The 16793-nt window shown below is 38.0% G+C and overlaps 2 protein-coding genes across 4 annotated transcripts; one reads left to right on the top strand and one right to left on the bottom strand.

Moving 5' to 3' along the window:
- Positions 1-1773: 1773 nt before the first annotated feature.
- Positions 1774-5670, top strand: LOC137725342 (uncharacterized). The gene is made up of 5 exons (XM_068463993.1): positions 1774-2007; positions 2298-3636; positions 4121-4390; positions 4715-4870; positions 5052-5670. The coding sequence occupies exons 1-5, from the start codon at positions 2000-2002 to the stop codon at positions 5169-5171; spliced, it is 1893 nt and encodes a 630-aa protein (XP_068320094.1). The 5' UTR covers positions 1774-1999; the 3' UTR covers positions 5172-5670.
- Positions 5671-5678: 8 nt separating this feature from the next.
- On the bottom strand, positions 5679-12278 carry LOC137725341 (lysine-specific demethylase JMJ28-like). 3 transcript variants are annotated; one of them, XM_068463990.1, is made up of 14 exons: positions 11321-12276; positions 11092-11240; positions 10546-10651; positions 10322-10453; positions 10168-10232; positions 9320-10070; positions 8843-9172; positions 7894-8424; positions 7737-7809; positions 7573-7658; positions 7271-7390; positions 6885-7190; positions 6204-6624; positions 5679-6114 (listed from the first exon to the last, which is right to left on the bottom strand). In XM_068463990.1, exons 1-12 carry the CDS (start codon positions 11993-11995, stop codon positions 7119-7121), a joined length of 3090 nt encoding a protein of 1029 aa, XP_068320091.1. In that variant the 5' UTR covers positions 11996-12276; the 3' UTR covers positions 5679-6114; positions 6204-6624; positions 6885-7118. The 3 variants fall into 3 exon arrangements, with proteins under 3 accessions (XP_068320091.1, XP_068320092.1, XP_068320090.1); XM_068463991.1 differs by lacking the exon at positions 5679-6114 and having other exon boundaries at positions 6160-6624; positions 6885-7204; positions 11321-12278; XM_068463989.1 differs by lacking the exon at positions 5679-6114 and having other exon boundaries at positions 6160-6624.
- Between the last annotated feature and the right edge of the window lie 4515 nt (positions 12279-16793).

Below are 16793 nucleotides of genomic sequence, written 5' to 3'. Positions count from 1 at the left end.
AAAAATTAACTTTTAATTTCAAAAATGTCATGTCACTTTTATAAAAACTTTCAAATATATTCAAAATTTCACTTAAATAGACACGAATACCCTCAAATTAAACAATTAAATAAATTAAAGGCTTTTTAGCTACTGTCACCCCAAGCTCTGGTCCAACTTCACCTTCACTTCTACACTCCACCAGCACGACCCTATCCCCTCCAACTCCCTCATCACCGACATTGAGTGCCGCTACAGTTACTGCAAGTGAAAGCAGCAGAATTTCAATCATGTCTTCAACGCATTTTTTCTCACTAATATCATTTTTAGTTTTAAATATAAAAATAGTTTTTAAAGTTAATTTGCATGTCGTTATAAGATTGTATTTGTGAGACTCACGTGGTGCCATATCATCACACTAACAGAGCAATTGACAGATTTTTTTACAAAAAAAAAACTAAAATGATTACGATGGACAAATTCAAATAAAGACTAAAATGATTCACGATAGACAAATTTAAGAACACTACTATTGATTATCATTAATTGTTAAGAACCAGATTAAGAAGTTATGTCAATATCACGAATCATTTTGGCTAAAAAACCTTTAATTTATTTGATTGTTAAATTTGAAAGTATTTGTATCTATTTAGTTAAAATTTTGCATATATTTAAAATTTTTATAAAAAATTATATTTTTAAAATTAAAAGTAAATTTTTGACTATATTTAATAAATACTCGCAACTTCTCTGCTGATTCCCCTTCCCCACCCCCCCCCCCCCCCCCCCCCCCAAAACATTTTCTGATATAAGCTAACAAATACGGAGACCGGAGACCCGTGACTTCCATAGACATTGTTATTAATTTTATTAAGATTTATTTTATATCGCTGTTTGTGGACTTCCATTTGCTACGTAGGCAACACTTTCGAGGCTATGAGCCGAACACGCATATCATTTAATCTCCGCCCTTCGTTTTTTCTGAACGGGTTTTACTTTTTAATCGGATCGAATCCACATCTAATTTCTTTAGTAAGTTTTACGTCAAGTTAAACACTTCTGATTCTGATTGTATTTGATAATAAAAACTTAAAAGCATTTCTGAGTCATAATACTTTTTTGAAAAAACACTTCGTTACTTTCATAAATCATGTTAATAAAGCAAGCACCTATATCTTTATTTGAAAATTTGATATGATTCTTATAAAATATTTTCAACAAAAACGTTTATGAACATGCGGATTTGCAATTTTAAAGGATAAATTTTATTATTAATTTTTTATTTTAAAGATTTGTTCTTGTTGTATCTCAAAAATCTTGTTTTTTTTTAACATAAAGAGATAAAGAAGCTATTACAATTACCGGAAATACTAAGCCAACTAAGGGCACAAAAATAGAGGGAAGATTGTTGAGAGTTATCACAGAATACATACCTCGATTTAATATTTGTACCTGTTATTTATTGTTATATTTGTTGTTTTATGTTTTAACCTTATCCTTATATTGTTATAAAAATATCTTATAATTCATATATTTGTACATCCAGACATCGAATCCTTTAGATTTCGAGTCTCTTTTTTTTTTAGCGTTAGTAGATTAAATAAATAATTATTACATGAATTAAGACTCTTTCCCACATCTTCGGGTGATAAAATAATTATTAAAAGTGACAAAATATCCCAAAAGGTCGGCAGCTCGGAAAGGTAACATTGCGTGAGGCCCACGATACCGGGCCCAACAACGACCCAATTAACCATCCGCCCTCTTCTTCTTCTTCCTCCACCTCCTCCAAGCCAAAACGCTTTGATCCGACTGCTGCTTGTATACGTTGTCCGAAACCCTAAATCTCACCGACCTATTCCCCACGAAAAGTCGAAAGCTTGTCGAGCATGAACAAGGACGCTGCCTAAAGGCTCTAGTCCCATGAGAAAAAGATGCTGGTTAAAGCAACCTTATACCTCCTCCTCCTTCTCCATCAGCGCACTTTAGCTTCTTCCAGTTTCCCTCCGTTCCGATCGCCATGTCGAGGTCGGTCGCCCTTCCTCTCTGTTTTCTCTGCTTTTTGTTTCAGCTATGGTTTGGGTTTTTGTGACGATTTCTTTCCGTGATGAGAAAGCAATTGCCTTTGATTTGTGTAGAAACATTGGAAAATTGGGTGCTGGTTCATCATTTTCTCTGTTCCTTTGAATGTATGAATCAATGTTGCAAATGGGAATGGACTGCTTATTTTTCCTGAGTAATGAAGCGATTTTTTGATATGTTTGTGAATTGGAATGTTAGTATGCTGATTTTATTTGGGTTTGGTATTTGGAATGCAGATTTTTGACGTTTAGAAGTTTTAGGAAAGTTGCGAATACGGTTGTTAATAGCCCGAAACAGAATTGGCAGGAAGCGGACAAGTATGGGACAATTGTTGGAGTTAGCCTCCGCCTTCCCCAATACAGATTATACAGGGACTATACATTTCCTACAAGAGGGAATGCCTCATTTTCATTGTACAATAATACGAAGAATTTTTACCGAAGTAATTGTTCCAGGAGTTTTGGTGTCATTCCCGCAAGGAGTGCAGTGAGACACCGTGCCCAACTTGTTTGGAAAAGGCTCTCTGAAAGGTTTTCCTATAGTGGTCGTGGATTCTCGCATATAAATAATTTTGCACAAGCTTTCAGCTTGGCTGTAACCCGCTCTAACCTGTTGCTTCCTGGTATTTTTGCCTTCACAAGTGGGAAGCTAGCATGGTCACAAAGGTCTTTGGCAGAAACGGAATACCACCCACCATCAAATACTTTGTACATGCGTGCACAGGATGGACACGCTTTTATGACCTCATTAGCATTTGCAGTTTTAGAAGGTACAATCTTGGTATTAAGAGCAGTTACCTTAGGAATCTTGTTCACACCCAGCATAGTGATGGCTGCATTTGCTGACTGCTTTGGACCTGAGTTTAGGAAGTTGTGGCTTCATGTTGTTCTCCGAACATTGGAATTGGCAGGTCCAGCTTTCATCAAATGGGGTCAATGGGCAGCTACACGGCCTGATCTCTTCCCGAGAGATCTATGCACCAAGCTCTCTGAGCTTCACACCAAAGCTCCTGAACATAGCTTTGCCTACACAAAGAAAACTATTGAACGAGCGTTTGGCCGCAAGCTGCCTGAGATTTTTGACAATTTTGAGGAGAAACCAGTAGCATCTGGAAGTATTGCTCAAGTGCATCGAGCTACTTTAAGATTTAGGTACCCTGGTCAACGGGCGAAGCCCATAGTAGTTGCAGTAAAGGTTAGACACCCTGGTGTTGGTGAATCAATTAGGAGAGATTTTGTTATAATCAATCTGGTCGCAAAAATTTCAAAGTTCATTCCTGCCTTAAAGTGGTGGAGATTGGATGAAAGTGTGCAGCAGTTTGCAGTTTTTATGATGTCTCAAGTTGACCTTGCAAGGGAAGCTGCCCATTTGAGCCGCTTTATTTATAATTTCCGTAGATGGAAGGATGTCTCTTTCCCGAAGCCTTTGTATCCACTTGTGCATCCTGCTGTTCTGGTGGAAACTTATGAACAAGGGGAATGCGTGTCACACTATGTTGATGATCTTGAAGGGCATGAACGGATTAAATCTGCACTTGCTCACATCGGGACACATGCACTTTTGAAGATGCTCCTGGTAACATTCACACCCTTGATGTTTCTTGCAATGTATTTCTGCTTTAGCTATGGTGATTTCATTGTGTTTAAACCTCATGCGCACCTTGTTGTATGTTAAATTAGTGATTTCTGCTGTTTGATATAGCTAAAGATTGTCAGATACTTAAAAATAAAATAAAAAAGGTATAGTTTTCATATGCATGAACGAGCAGATGACTACAGGGGAAGCGGCTACTATCTCTGAGGCTAGCTTGCTATTATGCACTGTGTAACTTTTTATTTTGTTTTTTGTTTAGCATATTGGAACATGGTCGATTGTTTTTTCTTTGTTGGTATGTCTTCCAACATCTCCCCTCTAAAGTGGTCAAGTAGGTTGAGAGAGAGAGAGAGTATACTTGGTTATAAGCTTGATTTGTTGTGGTTTGATTGTTAGTGAGAACTCAGATGTTCTGGTCTTTGGTACTTTTCAGTACGTTCTAAGTTATCAGAATTTCTTCTTTCAGGTGGACAACTTTATTCATGCAGACATGCATCCTGGAAATATCCTTGTCCGGGTGCCTAAGAACAAGTCTTCTAGGAATAGACTCTTCAAATCAAAGCCTCATGTCATTTTCCTTGATGTAGGCATGACTGCTGAACTCTCTAAACATGATAGAGTAAATTTAGTGGAATTTTTCAAGGCGGTTGCTCTTCGTGATGGGCGCACTGCTGCTGAGTGCACCCTCAGACTATCTAAGCAACAGAAATGCCCTAACCCAAAGGCTTTCATTGAGGTAAAATTGTCAGGCAACTTATTATTTATTCGTAGGAATGATTTTGATAAGGTTGCATGATTTGATTTTTCAATTGGAACTTGGAAGTTTATTAATTTCATGTTTAGAAATCTTGTTGAATCAAACTTTCCTGGTATTAATTTCTTGTCTTGGAAGTGTGAATTCTATTAAGCACAGTTGCAAGATGTGATATGTGTACTATTTCACTCCTTGTTTCGTTTATTCGTGTGTTAAGGTTGTAGAAAAATGCAGTTCTTAAATGTTATTACGAACTTGATATGCTTGTGTTACAAGTTTCCCTCAAATCTACTATTGTTCTAACAGGAAGTGGAGGAGTCGTTCGCTTTCTGGGGAACTCCAGAAGGTGATCTGGTCCATCCTGCTGAGTGTATGCAGCAGTTACTGGAGAAAGTTAGGCGTCATAGAGTCAATGTTGATGGAAATGTCTGTACTGTCATGGTAACAACTTTGGTTCTTGAGGTAATTTCGTTTTCCTTTATATATCCACCACAGCTGAAGCATCGCTATTCTCTTATGAAATGAAACCTGTTGTTACATTCTGTAATCATTATTTGAGTGATCTCATCGGTAAATTTAACTTGCTTAGAGGCAGTTGCTCGTGAATAACTGCTCTACATATCTCACCAATTGTGTTTTGCAGGGATGGCAGCGGAAACTCGATCCTGCATACAACGTGATGGACACATTGCAAACGCTACTTCTCAAAGCTGACTGGGCAAAGTCCCTTTCTTACACAATTGAGGGACTAATGGCTCCATAAGGTGGTCTTTGTCAGTGGTACAATTACAAAACAATTTTGACAGTTCTAAAACCCGAAATACACCCGTCCCAAGAGAATGGACGCGACTGCTTTGATCTTTAATTTCATTCAAATTTATTTTGTTGATAAATTGCAGTAGAATTTTGAAGGTTGAATCCTTTGTGTAGCTTGTTATCGCAGAAAAGCGTTTCCCCTTTTTGCAGCCTGAGAAACACCAAGCAAAAACAGTAGAGGGAAAAGAAAAGAAATAAAGTGAAGAACCATTCTTTCAATCTTTGTACTACGTTTCCTTCCTGTACAGCTTCCAATTTTATTAATTTTTACACATTTGTTCTTTGTATAAAAACTTATTGACACCAGTTATCATTCTCTTTTTCTTTCTATGACATTACAAGAGTTGAAGTTACTCTCCTCTCGATCGACCCAGAAAATACAGGAATTTACGAGCGTGTTGTTGGCTAAAATCTATAGAGAAATGCAAAGGAGACTCTTAAATTGACTCTCCGTTGACTCTTGACAGCTCACGGTCTCAGGTTAATTCTCGTGTTAACATTATAAAATATTGTGCAAAAAACATGAGGAAGCAGGAAGTCCACAGAGACTCCCACTTTTGAGTCTTCTTAGCATTTCTCAAATCTCTGTGTTGCAGTAGGAAGGTGGAAGGATGCAGGTGATCTAAGCGGACGAAAACCAACGCTTTCAACTGGAGCGAGCATCCGCTCAAAACCAGAATCTACTCTTTTCTCTCAAAAGATAATAACGCCTGCCAACTTCCGCTCGCAAATTTGCTAATCAAACTAAAAAGATCAGAAATGCCAGGGGTAAGCTGACGATGGTAGCCAGAGCGAGGCTGAAATACCTCTGTGAGTTCCTCGAAAAAGTGAAGTGTCGTGGTTAGGCCACCAACTGGTTTCTTTTTTAGGAAAAGAAACAATAAAAAGATCTGGAATCGATCAGCAATCCAATATTAGCCAACAACAAGACGAGGATATTAAAACTTGTGTACATTATTTCAGAAAAAAGTTGCAATACCTACGCTAAAAAAGGTTAGTTTTGGGTAGCTAGTTCTTGTGCCATCCGAAAAGCATTCAGCAGCGACTCGGACTCAAATGTTCTATGCCCCTAAAACAATAGGAAAACATCACGGTTATATGTCGTGTTTTTACATGAAATGGAATTGTACCAGCATATAATCAGATGAAGTAGGGCTTCGAGAAACATTTCCCATCTGAAGTAAGATCAATGCTCCCATTCCTTCTATTTCTTATTCTCTCTGCTACGAGGGAACGGTAACACTTCGCTCCTTTTGTCAAGACCGCAACAAACGAAGAATGTATATACACTTCTCTATACAATAGAATCTAAACGAATCAAGGCAGTCTCTTCACAAACTACAGTTGACGCAGTTTCCAGATGTTCCTAGAAGATATAGCCGTGATCATCTAGCCATTACCTGTAAGGGAACATGGTTAGTGCTCAGACAATCCTACAGTATTCTTCATGGCAGTGAACAAAACAGATAACTATATTTTCTAAAAGCAGTGTAAAAGTTTGCACACTTTGCTACAGCACTAGAGCACCATGAAATGTTTAAGAACGGAGAGAATGAGAGGCTGAACAAAGGTTTACACACACACACAACACATGCATCGTCATTCCATATACCAGTCAATGATAGCAGTATGATTTAATAGGAAAGTATGAGTTATATACCTTTAATTGGGAGTATGGATAGAGTCCAACAATTTGGGCACCTAGAGCATGAGCAACGCAGCATTTACTAACAGGCAGTGGATACTGGACAATCGTTTAAAATCCCAACTGTCATGCAACATCTTGACATGTCCAAGGAAGAATCTCCATTTTTCTTTCCCTTTTTCTGAAAATTCTGCAGGTGCTAAATGTGGGAAGCGCAGAGGAGATAAATGTCTTTCTCAGCAGGGGTGCTTACATTGCACAAGTAAGCTCACGTATTTCTTTGATTGCTGAACTAATACTATAAAGGGCCATTCTCTTCACCTGCATTTCTATCACTGATCAAGTTTTATGCATATTATGGAGAAAATATGACATTGGTACAAAAATCGATAAAAGTTCACCTCTAGCTTGTCAACTTTTGCTTTATGGTCTGCTGGAAGTAGACGGACTTCATCAGTCAACTGGATGCACTCGGCAACATTTTCAGGTGATACAAAGTCCAGCACCACATGTACACAAGACTGTATGTCAAAAGAAACAGAATGTACAATATTGTGACAATTGGCGGAAACAATAAACTTATCAGCATAACAAGTGCAAGTCCTGTACAAATTCTTGGTAATCATTCCAAAAACTCAAAAGTAGTAAAATACAAAAGATTCAAAAGGTTTTCTAAATGCTAGATCATAACAGTGTTACACACCTTGGAATTCCTAATCTGATATGGGCATCCAGCAGGGATGATAACAGCTTCTCCAATGTGTTGCTCAAAAGTCCAAGGCTCAATTTCTGGTGACAACGAGTGGCGCGTTAACTTCAGTTATTCATAATTCAACCAATGATGGAAATGACACGAATTACACTTACCAAATTCCTCCTTGAGCCTTAATTTGTGACTCGAGTCTAGAAAGAAACTCTGATCAAGGATGGGGTGAACAACCTGCGGTAAGTGTGGACATCAAAAAGTAAGATAAGAGTTTAACCTGATCTACTCAAATACAGTAGCTACAGGTTTTGGGCTTACATGCTTATGAAAGTCAAATTTATGGGTGAATTCATTAGAGTGCCTTCTGAGATATTCTGTAAGTTTCGGAACATCTTGTCTGCGAAAAACATCCCATTGGGCACCACAACACTCGTCCAAGGTTTGCTTTTCATAGCTATTGCAGCTGTCGAGCAGAACCTCACACTTTGTATCTTTAGATGTTTCAGCATCATGAAGCATCCCAGAGCTACTTAATGTGGCTTCAGAATCAGAATCAGAATCAGATCCTTCAGCATCTGCGCATGCTTCATGAGTGGAGAAGCAAGCCTCTCTAGCAATTCTTTTGCGTAAATGCATCTCCTCTCCAATCACATTATGTAGCCCTGCTTCTTTCATGGTTTCACCATATAATAATGGTTCTCCATTGACTTTTTTTGCCACAGATTGTTCAGAAGCAACCCTAGAAACCTCCCTCTGATTTTGAGCCTTGTGCTTTTTCAGTAACTTTCTTATTTTAGAAACTTGTTCATCAGAGATAGGGACATCTGATGCATGTGCCAAAATGTTAACCTGGGGTAAAAAGAATCAACAAAATAAATGAAATGGAACACCAAGACTTGAAAATATATATGTTACATTTACATTGTTACCGAAGCAAAACTAATCTTTAACAAAAAATAAAAAACGTGAAGCTTTAGCAAACAGCTTATGGGTTTCTCCATGTTCTTCCACCTAAATTTGTACTAAGCCAGTTTAAAAATTACAATTTCATTGACCAAGATTTAGATTAATGCTTGGTGAAGTTGTTCAGGTGTGGTGAGACTTCTTAGGTATCAATCTATAAATTCAAATAATATGCACAGAAAGCAGTTACAGTTTCTTCAACAATTGATTTGATATGGTTCCTAATTTTGTCATTGCAGCACAACATCAAAAGAAACAAGAAATCACTTGACAGCAAAGTAAAAGGGATAATTACAAGGCATACCACATCGTATGAGTCATAACATAGCTTTATCACTGCATTAGCTTGTACAAGTTGCTCAGTGCAGCCATATGATATATAAACATATGGACCTAGATCGGGTTTTGGGATTTCTTGTGGGATCCTTGCAGCAAGATTTAAAAGACCAGACATGGGATTCATGTATTCTTGAAGTGGTAGAGCTCGTATTATTTCAGCATAATGAGCAGGAAACTGTTCCTGAAACAACTGCGAAGAAAGCCAACCCTTCAACTTCAGTGTCTCATTCCATACATTTCTCTGGGCCTGCCCCCTCAACGAACCCATGAAATACTGCCTGATTCCAAGTTCCACCTGCCATATTATATTTTTTCTTTTAAAAGAAAGAAGGCCGGATGGTAGGATAATTATGTGTACTTGGAAACTTTAGAGAATGGGATTAGGTGTAGACAATCGTGAATTAAAAGAGAACAATTCTATCAACGGTACAACTTCACTGACCTCGCACCAATCCAAGCAGTGGATAGCTTCATGTGAATTTGTGTTGTTTTCATATCTAGCAATGCTCCTCTCAAGATAAGTGCAGAACATGGACACTGGATCCCAACTCAAATCTGATGTAGCTTGAAGTACGTCACGCACTATTACAGGGTGACCCTTACTCCAGTGTTTCTGAAAGTGCTCAACATTATCACCATTTGTGTTCACAGGCGTGGGGTAGAATAAGTAGTTATCGTTTGAGTTCTCTCTCACAGAAGCTTCTTGCAACTGTTGAAGCCCATCAACTTTCTGGTCCACGCCCAAACATAGTGGGCAGCACAAAGACATGTCAGCAGTTTCTGGAAATTCATAGCTGCAAACTATTTCTTCTGCACTTACTTCTAGATCTTTGATCCAACTTAACGGAAAAACACATCTCAAATCAAGGAGGCTGTCACCACAACCTCCAAACTCCTTAGCCGGGCAAGATATACCATTAACAGCATCACAAGCTTTCAAGCTAGGTACTGATGCAGAAGAAGAAAGGTACAAACTATGGACACTTTGGTTATGGGTGGTTATTGGCTTCTTTACAAGTTGCTTCTTACCAGAGACGCAAGTTTTCTTTTTATTGGAGTGCCTTAGGAGAGATGTGTTTATACCACCAAAAAGGCTCCCACTTAACAGATCTTGACAACAACTTAGACAGAGGTTATAGGAACAATTTGGGCAGCTTCTATGGAGATCCACTATCGAAGCTTTGCATTTATTGCTGTTCCAAAAGTCAATGATGCACCAGGGAATCAATGCAAGAACATTACATAAATCTCAATCAAACTGTTAAAACATTGCAGAATTATAGAACATACCAGTAGTGTTGTTCATTGCAGCTATATTCAGCCTGCTTGATATGAACTTCAGATAGCTTTTCCCCCTGGTATTACAAAGAAAAAATAGTTTTTTCCAGTTATGACCACAAAGTTGGCGCAAAGAGCAACATTCTGAGTAGAATTACACACTACCTCTCATTTTTGCCTCTGCTTCTAGCTCAACTTTCTGGTCTTGGTTTATTTGTTTTAACACAGGAAGAAGCATACAGATCAGGTAATGGAACTGTAGTATTACTTCAACTTTATTCTTAACCCCCAAATAATCCTGAAAAAAAGAGTGCATGGTTTGAATCGTTAGCATCCAACTTCATACGAAGCACAACCAAGTTCACAAATGAGCTAACTTTAATGTCAGACCTTACTTTCAGCGTCTTTTGTTTGATTTTCAGAACATTCCTTACAAGGGCAAGTTCCTCGACAAACTGGGCATGCCATTTTGACTTCATCTTGTGTATCAAAGTACCTAAATTGTTTTAAGAACCAAGATTCATCAAGCCCTGTCAGATATAACAAGGAGATGAACCATAGCATACAGCTGAAGGGCATAAGGATATTATTTCAATGTGGTCTATTTCTACCAATCACCTTGGGCCGAGAGAATTTGATTCTCTCTGAGTCTCTACTAACTTTTTCATCGTGTAGGATGCAGAATATTCTACACACGCATGGCTTCTGAGTACGCAGACAAGGGTGAATTCTCTCGTGTGACGGCAATTCAAGTTCTTTATAAAGTTTTATTAAAAAATTCATTCTCTCGGTCCAAACGAAAGATAGTGGTGAAATAGTACATTTCAGTATTCAAGGCCATTATTTTAACTGATGACAACCGAATCCATTTGACGAGGTAACTGAAAAAGAAATGAAAAACGATATAATCCACAAAACACAAAACACAGAACAAACCTTTCTTTGATGCAATTCAAGCAAAAGAAGTGCTTCTGGCAACTCGAACACTTAATTAGACCGGAAGAAACACCGCTCCCGCTTTTTCGACACCAATGGCACTTTTTCCTCTTCCCCTTCCTCAACTTCCCCACGTTATATGGCAGAAACTAAACGAAAATAATAGAATTTCAAAAACCACTAAAAAAACCATATGATCAAAATTGTTTCTTTCAGTCATTCAGCTCACCTGCAATGTGCCAGCAGGCATTGGCTCGATGTTTTTGGACCGAAAGCACCGCCGCCGAGTTGTAACCGGGTTCAAATCAGCCCCGACCTTCCCATCAGAAGACGAATTGGAACCTGCATTGCCGGAACGAAGCCTCGGCGACTGCGACGAAGACGAAGAGATTGCCATTCGGCCATTAGGCAAGTCTCTGGTGAGACCACCACGGCCGTCATCGTCATCGCCATCATCCTCCTCACTCTCCTCCACAACCTTCTTCTTCGTCGTCGTCTGGTTCCGCTTCTCGACCTCCCGCCTCAGCACCATCCGTATGAGCTCCAAATTCAACTCGCTCTTCTTCAACTTCACCTTCCTCTTCTTCTTCTTCTTGCAATTCTTCACCGCCTCGTCGGATCGCTTCCGCTTCAGCAGCTTCACCAAATTCTCCACTTTCCGTGCCCTAATTTTGACTCCGCCGCCGTTTCCGCTGCAGTTTTGATCTTTCTTCCCCGCGTTTTTGGGCGTCCTCTGGAGTTTGAGTGACTCGGGGACTTTCTCTCTGAACTGTCGGTGACGGCCTTGCAGATAGTGAATCTCACAGAGCTTCATGTCGTCCATGACCCTCCGCTTGCACCGCCATTGCCGGCCGTCGGTCCGGCTGCACCGCAGATGGTCCGGCAGCGCACCCTCCTCGCCCATTCCACAAAATTGATCTGATTTTCCCAGAAAATATCGAATTTTCTCGGGAAAACGCTCCCGTCTAAGAAAAAGAGAGACAAAGCCAGGGGCTTTTGAGAAAGGAAAGGGGTTAACTTTTAGGGTTCTGCGGATTTTATTTGGTTTTGTATTTATTGGGAGAAACAGATGGAGCTTAATCTGAAAGATTGAGTTTACAGGGGCAGATTCCGTAATTAGAGGGGAAGAAGGAGTCCAATTTGGTCTCGAAAATCTTGAATCTGGTCAGATTCAAGAAATCATGATTCAAATGAATATGGCACCAATCACAGGACTCTCAATTCCAACCCTGCAATTCTGCTGCTGCACTGGATCATCATATTTTCGAAAAAGATTTTTACTTCTTATTTTTTATTACTGTTATTAGTGTGAATTTGGTTTGATATGAAGCTGGTTCGGTGACAGTTAGTAAATTTGGGTGCAAATTCTTTTTATTTTATTTTCTGAATCTCACATTACAAGTATTTGGAGGTGATGGAAAATTTGATGTGAAATCGAAAGCAATAATGTTCTAAAATAGAGCCAACCTCGCTTAATGAGATAAAGTTTCGTTGTTGTTGTTTGAGTCTCATTACATTTTGTATTTGCAAATTTTTGGTAGTTTTTACGCAGTTTTGATTGATGCAACCGATTCTCTGCTTATTGAAATCGTTTTCTGGTTTTGCCTTGTCTGACATGATACTGTGCAGCATGTAAACTTCTTCACTTTCATGAGCAATCATGAGAAACAACAACATGATTAATAAAACATACTGGGTACGTATATCTCAGTTAATTGCTAGTTCAAAATTTAAGTTATGAACCAGCTTTGCATATAAATGTGGATTAAATCAGTTTATTAAGGTACTGTGTTCTCGTTTTTTGCACTTACGGTTGCTCTTTTTTTACAATGCACGGACATAGTGGTATTCTCTTATAATTCTATGTCGTGTCGTGTCATATTTCCGTATCACATCGTAGCTCACATTTTATGTCAACCTTCCAAAAGAGCAATTTAGAGTATCATTGTCAAAAAAAAAAAATTGCAGCTTTGCATCGTAGCTCTCTTTTTACTCACTTTTATGGTCATTTGGAAGAATTATAGTTGATAACAAAGAAAAGAAAGCCTGCAATGTACCATTTCCAAGATATTGCTATTTCCAAGTAGCATCCTGTATATAGCTTTCTAGTTAATTATATAGGTCATTTAAACCTAATTTAGAACAGAATAATGACTTAATTAAATTATCTTTTTTTCTTTCTTTTGAAAAATGCAAATTGATATATAAATTTGTGTGAAGTAATATTCACAATTGGTTCGATCATCGTCTTGAGATTCAGACAATTTACGATGATATAACTAGTAAATATGTTTTTCATCACGTCAACATTATATAAATGAAGAATTGATCTCTATGCGTCATCATCTGCGGATGATAATCTTGCCTTCTGCATCTTCATGCACAATGGCTACAAGTTCATCAGGTGTAATGTTCCACCAAATCCTAGGCTCCTCTAGCTGATGTCCAATTTGAGCAAATTTATCCGCGTCTAGCCTTTGAACTTCCGCACATCTATAATCTTTCCTTCTTTTTCTTCACAATAATATCAAGCAATCCCTTGATATTTCCTTCAAGCTACACGCCTCGAAAGCCATTTTCTAACACCAACTCGAGGCCTCTTTTTAGGGCTACCAACTCAGCAATGGTGCTGTTGGCTTCTCCAATGGCTTCAGCAAACCCTAGCAAGAATTCTGCCTTGTGGTTCCTAAAGACCCCTCCAATGCTAGCTTTTGCTGTTTTGCGTTTTGAAGATCCATCAAACTAAGTTCAACATGGTCCATCCAATTTTGGGCTGTTCCCATTTCACCGGAACCGGCATTTTTCGACAATTTCTGACTGAAAACCAACCGGGATTTGTAGTACCAGCTAGACTTTGGCTGCTCCAAATTTTCCTAAAGGCTAACATTGGTTAATGTCTCCGCTTTAGGCTTGTGCTAGTTTGGTGTATGTAGCATTACTCTTTGGAAAATATAAAATAAAAAAAAATATCTAATATATTCCGTTGTAAATGTCATTATTTTACCAAATTAGGAAGTGCTTACAAAATTGGTACTCCTCATTTTCCCCCAAACAATTGGGAGGCTGAAAGAACACACACAAAAAAAAAAAACTGAGAAAAAGTCAAAGCGTTCATGCTTTGCTCCAATGAAAAAATTGAATATATAGACCAAATAGTCATAAATATATTATAACAGTAGTCAATCCCTAATTTCCTACTCTCTCCTTAAAAGTCAAATTCAAAGAAATTAAGAACAAAATAATTTAGCATTTTGCTGATTGAGGAGAGAAATGAAAAACATTTCCAATCTCAGAAAAGCCTGCAGGCTAATTGAAGATCAAGCGTTGAACAAAATTATATATATATATATATATATATAATATTATACACGCACAAACATATACATACATATATTACGTACTAGAGATTTTTCCACAGCATTTCCAGGACTTACTAGCTTCCCAAGCGTTGAAGATCAAGACCTAGTTGCCATAATATTGTTGAAAATTGAAATAATAGATGAGCACTTTGCCAAAATGGATAGAAACATAATTGGGTGCAGCGCTGACGAAAGTTTCCGATGCCTAATGAAGATTCGTAAGGAATACGGACTTTCATCAACGCTGCACTCAATGATGTTTCTTCAATCTGGTTCGTCCAGTGCTGAACTTCCTGATCAAATGCATGATTGATCTGAGCTCCATATGCAACATACAATTGATGCCTCCTTTGAGACTAGTCTTTTCCTTTATATAATTGGCTGTAGCAACTAGCAATTTGAAGATGCAGTACACAAAGTCACGTTCCATCTCTTGACCTTGTACTACCAGCTCAAAACTATTGCTGCTCCAGATTTGTACTGCTGACTAGGGTACTGTACTACACTACATCTCCACCTAAATTAACCCCAAACCCCTCTCTCGAGATCTGTTATTTTCTTGAAATCATCATGATTGTTAGGTGATTTTATTAAGAGAGATTAGGTTCAGCATGTAAAGGTCAATGCTATGGAGCGAACTTTTAAAACTAAATTTTGTAAACCAAATGACGCGGTTGTTGATGATTGAATTATTATTTGAATGTTGATTAACGTATTTTTTTATTAGTGACACATCATATAGTTTATAAATTTAATTTAAAAAGTTATTATGCGTATAGCATAATTCGCATAATTAATGGGAAGGTCCAACTTTGAAACTCAGATGCATATTTCCAAATCCTACCTACCAGTTATATATAGGGCAAAACATATTCTTTGAAATTACATGGCAACGACCCTAAATTCCAAACCAGATTCCTTATTCTTATAGTGCAACTATTTTCAAACTCTCGTTTTCTATTTTTGCACTGCTTCTCTTTTTTATTTTCTTTTTTTAATATGCGTTAATTCTATTTTAATTTGTTCAATTCAAACGCTAGAAAAAAAGGGAGAAATGAGAGTGCGGAAGTCGTTTCTCTTTGTATGATAGTTAGAAGATGAATGTTAGCATCACACCCATTGGAAAATGATGAGCAAATGTAAACAATCACAGACACGGTGTTGGAGGCACCCCAGCCTTTCTAAAGCCCTAATATTTCATTTACAAAGTTTCATAAATTACAAGCTTAAGTGATTAATGATATCAACTAATCCTTGTTTCTGTACATATATATAAGAATTAATTGCAACGATCCAGACCAAAGAACTCAAAAAATGAGCATCTTATGCATCAATATAGCACTATCCCAGCCAGCACAAATATATACGGATGAAGGATGCATGCATTAAATTCTTATCTTTTATGAAAAATGATCTTACCCTCGGCATCTTCTTGCATGATGTATAACACTTCATCGGGAGGAATGTGCTGCCGCATTTGAGGCTTTCCATAACAATGCCCCATTTTTGCAAACTTATCAGCGGCCCTGTTGCCTTCTCTATAATATGAGTCAGGACGCAGTGTTTCATCTCTGGTATGATCAAGTTTATTTGACTAATCTGCGTCCTCTGCGCGATAATCTGAAGCAATGTCTTCGCGTCTCCTTCGAGCCACACGTCACTCCAACCATTTTCCAACACCAACTCAAGGCCTCTTCGCAGCCAGTTCCGTAATAATATAGTGAAAATGGTAAGTGATGAGATTAACCGTTAAAATGGTAAGTGATGATATTGGAACTGGCTGCGCGCCCTCAGAAGAGATTAAAGTGATACTATTAAAATGCTAACAGTAAAAAACACTTATTTTATCCGAAGGGATTAAAACTGCAAAATTAACTGTATATATTTAAGGACAAAGTTAACTGTATTGTATCCACAAAACTAGTGGAACTCCGAAAAGTAAGAATGTTTAAATTTGATTATTGGAGATTTCAGGAAATGAGAGGACAAAAATGAAAAAACTAAGTGTTGAGGAGATATAGAGGAATTCAAATCATTTCGAGATCTTTGTGTCTGGAGTCGACGGATCAGAAAATTTGGATTACTCAATTTAAATCATGAGGCCCTCATTAGTCCAATCCACTAGCCCATCTCACACAGAACCAATCTCTTGAACGGCGTCTGACATCTCCGAACATAGAGATCCGGAGAGAATCTAAATTCAATATTGAGAAAGCATAGCATGTTATGCAGTGTTTGACTTTGGTCAACTGTGATTTAGATGATCTAATCAGCTGCCTATAGTTTTCCCTCCGTACAAACTAGCTACACCGATAAAAAAAATCTTGAGTATAATAGGAGGTA

Source organism: Pyrus communis, chromosome 2, assembly GCF_963583255.1.
Source record: "Pyrus communis chromosome 2, drPyrComm1.1, whole genome shotgun sequence".
Taxonomy (NCBI): domain Eukaryota; kingdom Viridiplantae; phylum Streptophyta; class Magnoliopsida; order Rosales; family Rosaceae; genus Pyrus; species Pyrus communis.
This window is presented reverse-complemented; position numbering and strand designations above follow the sequence as displayed.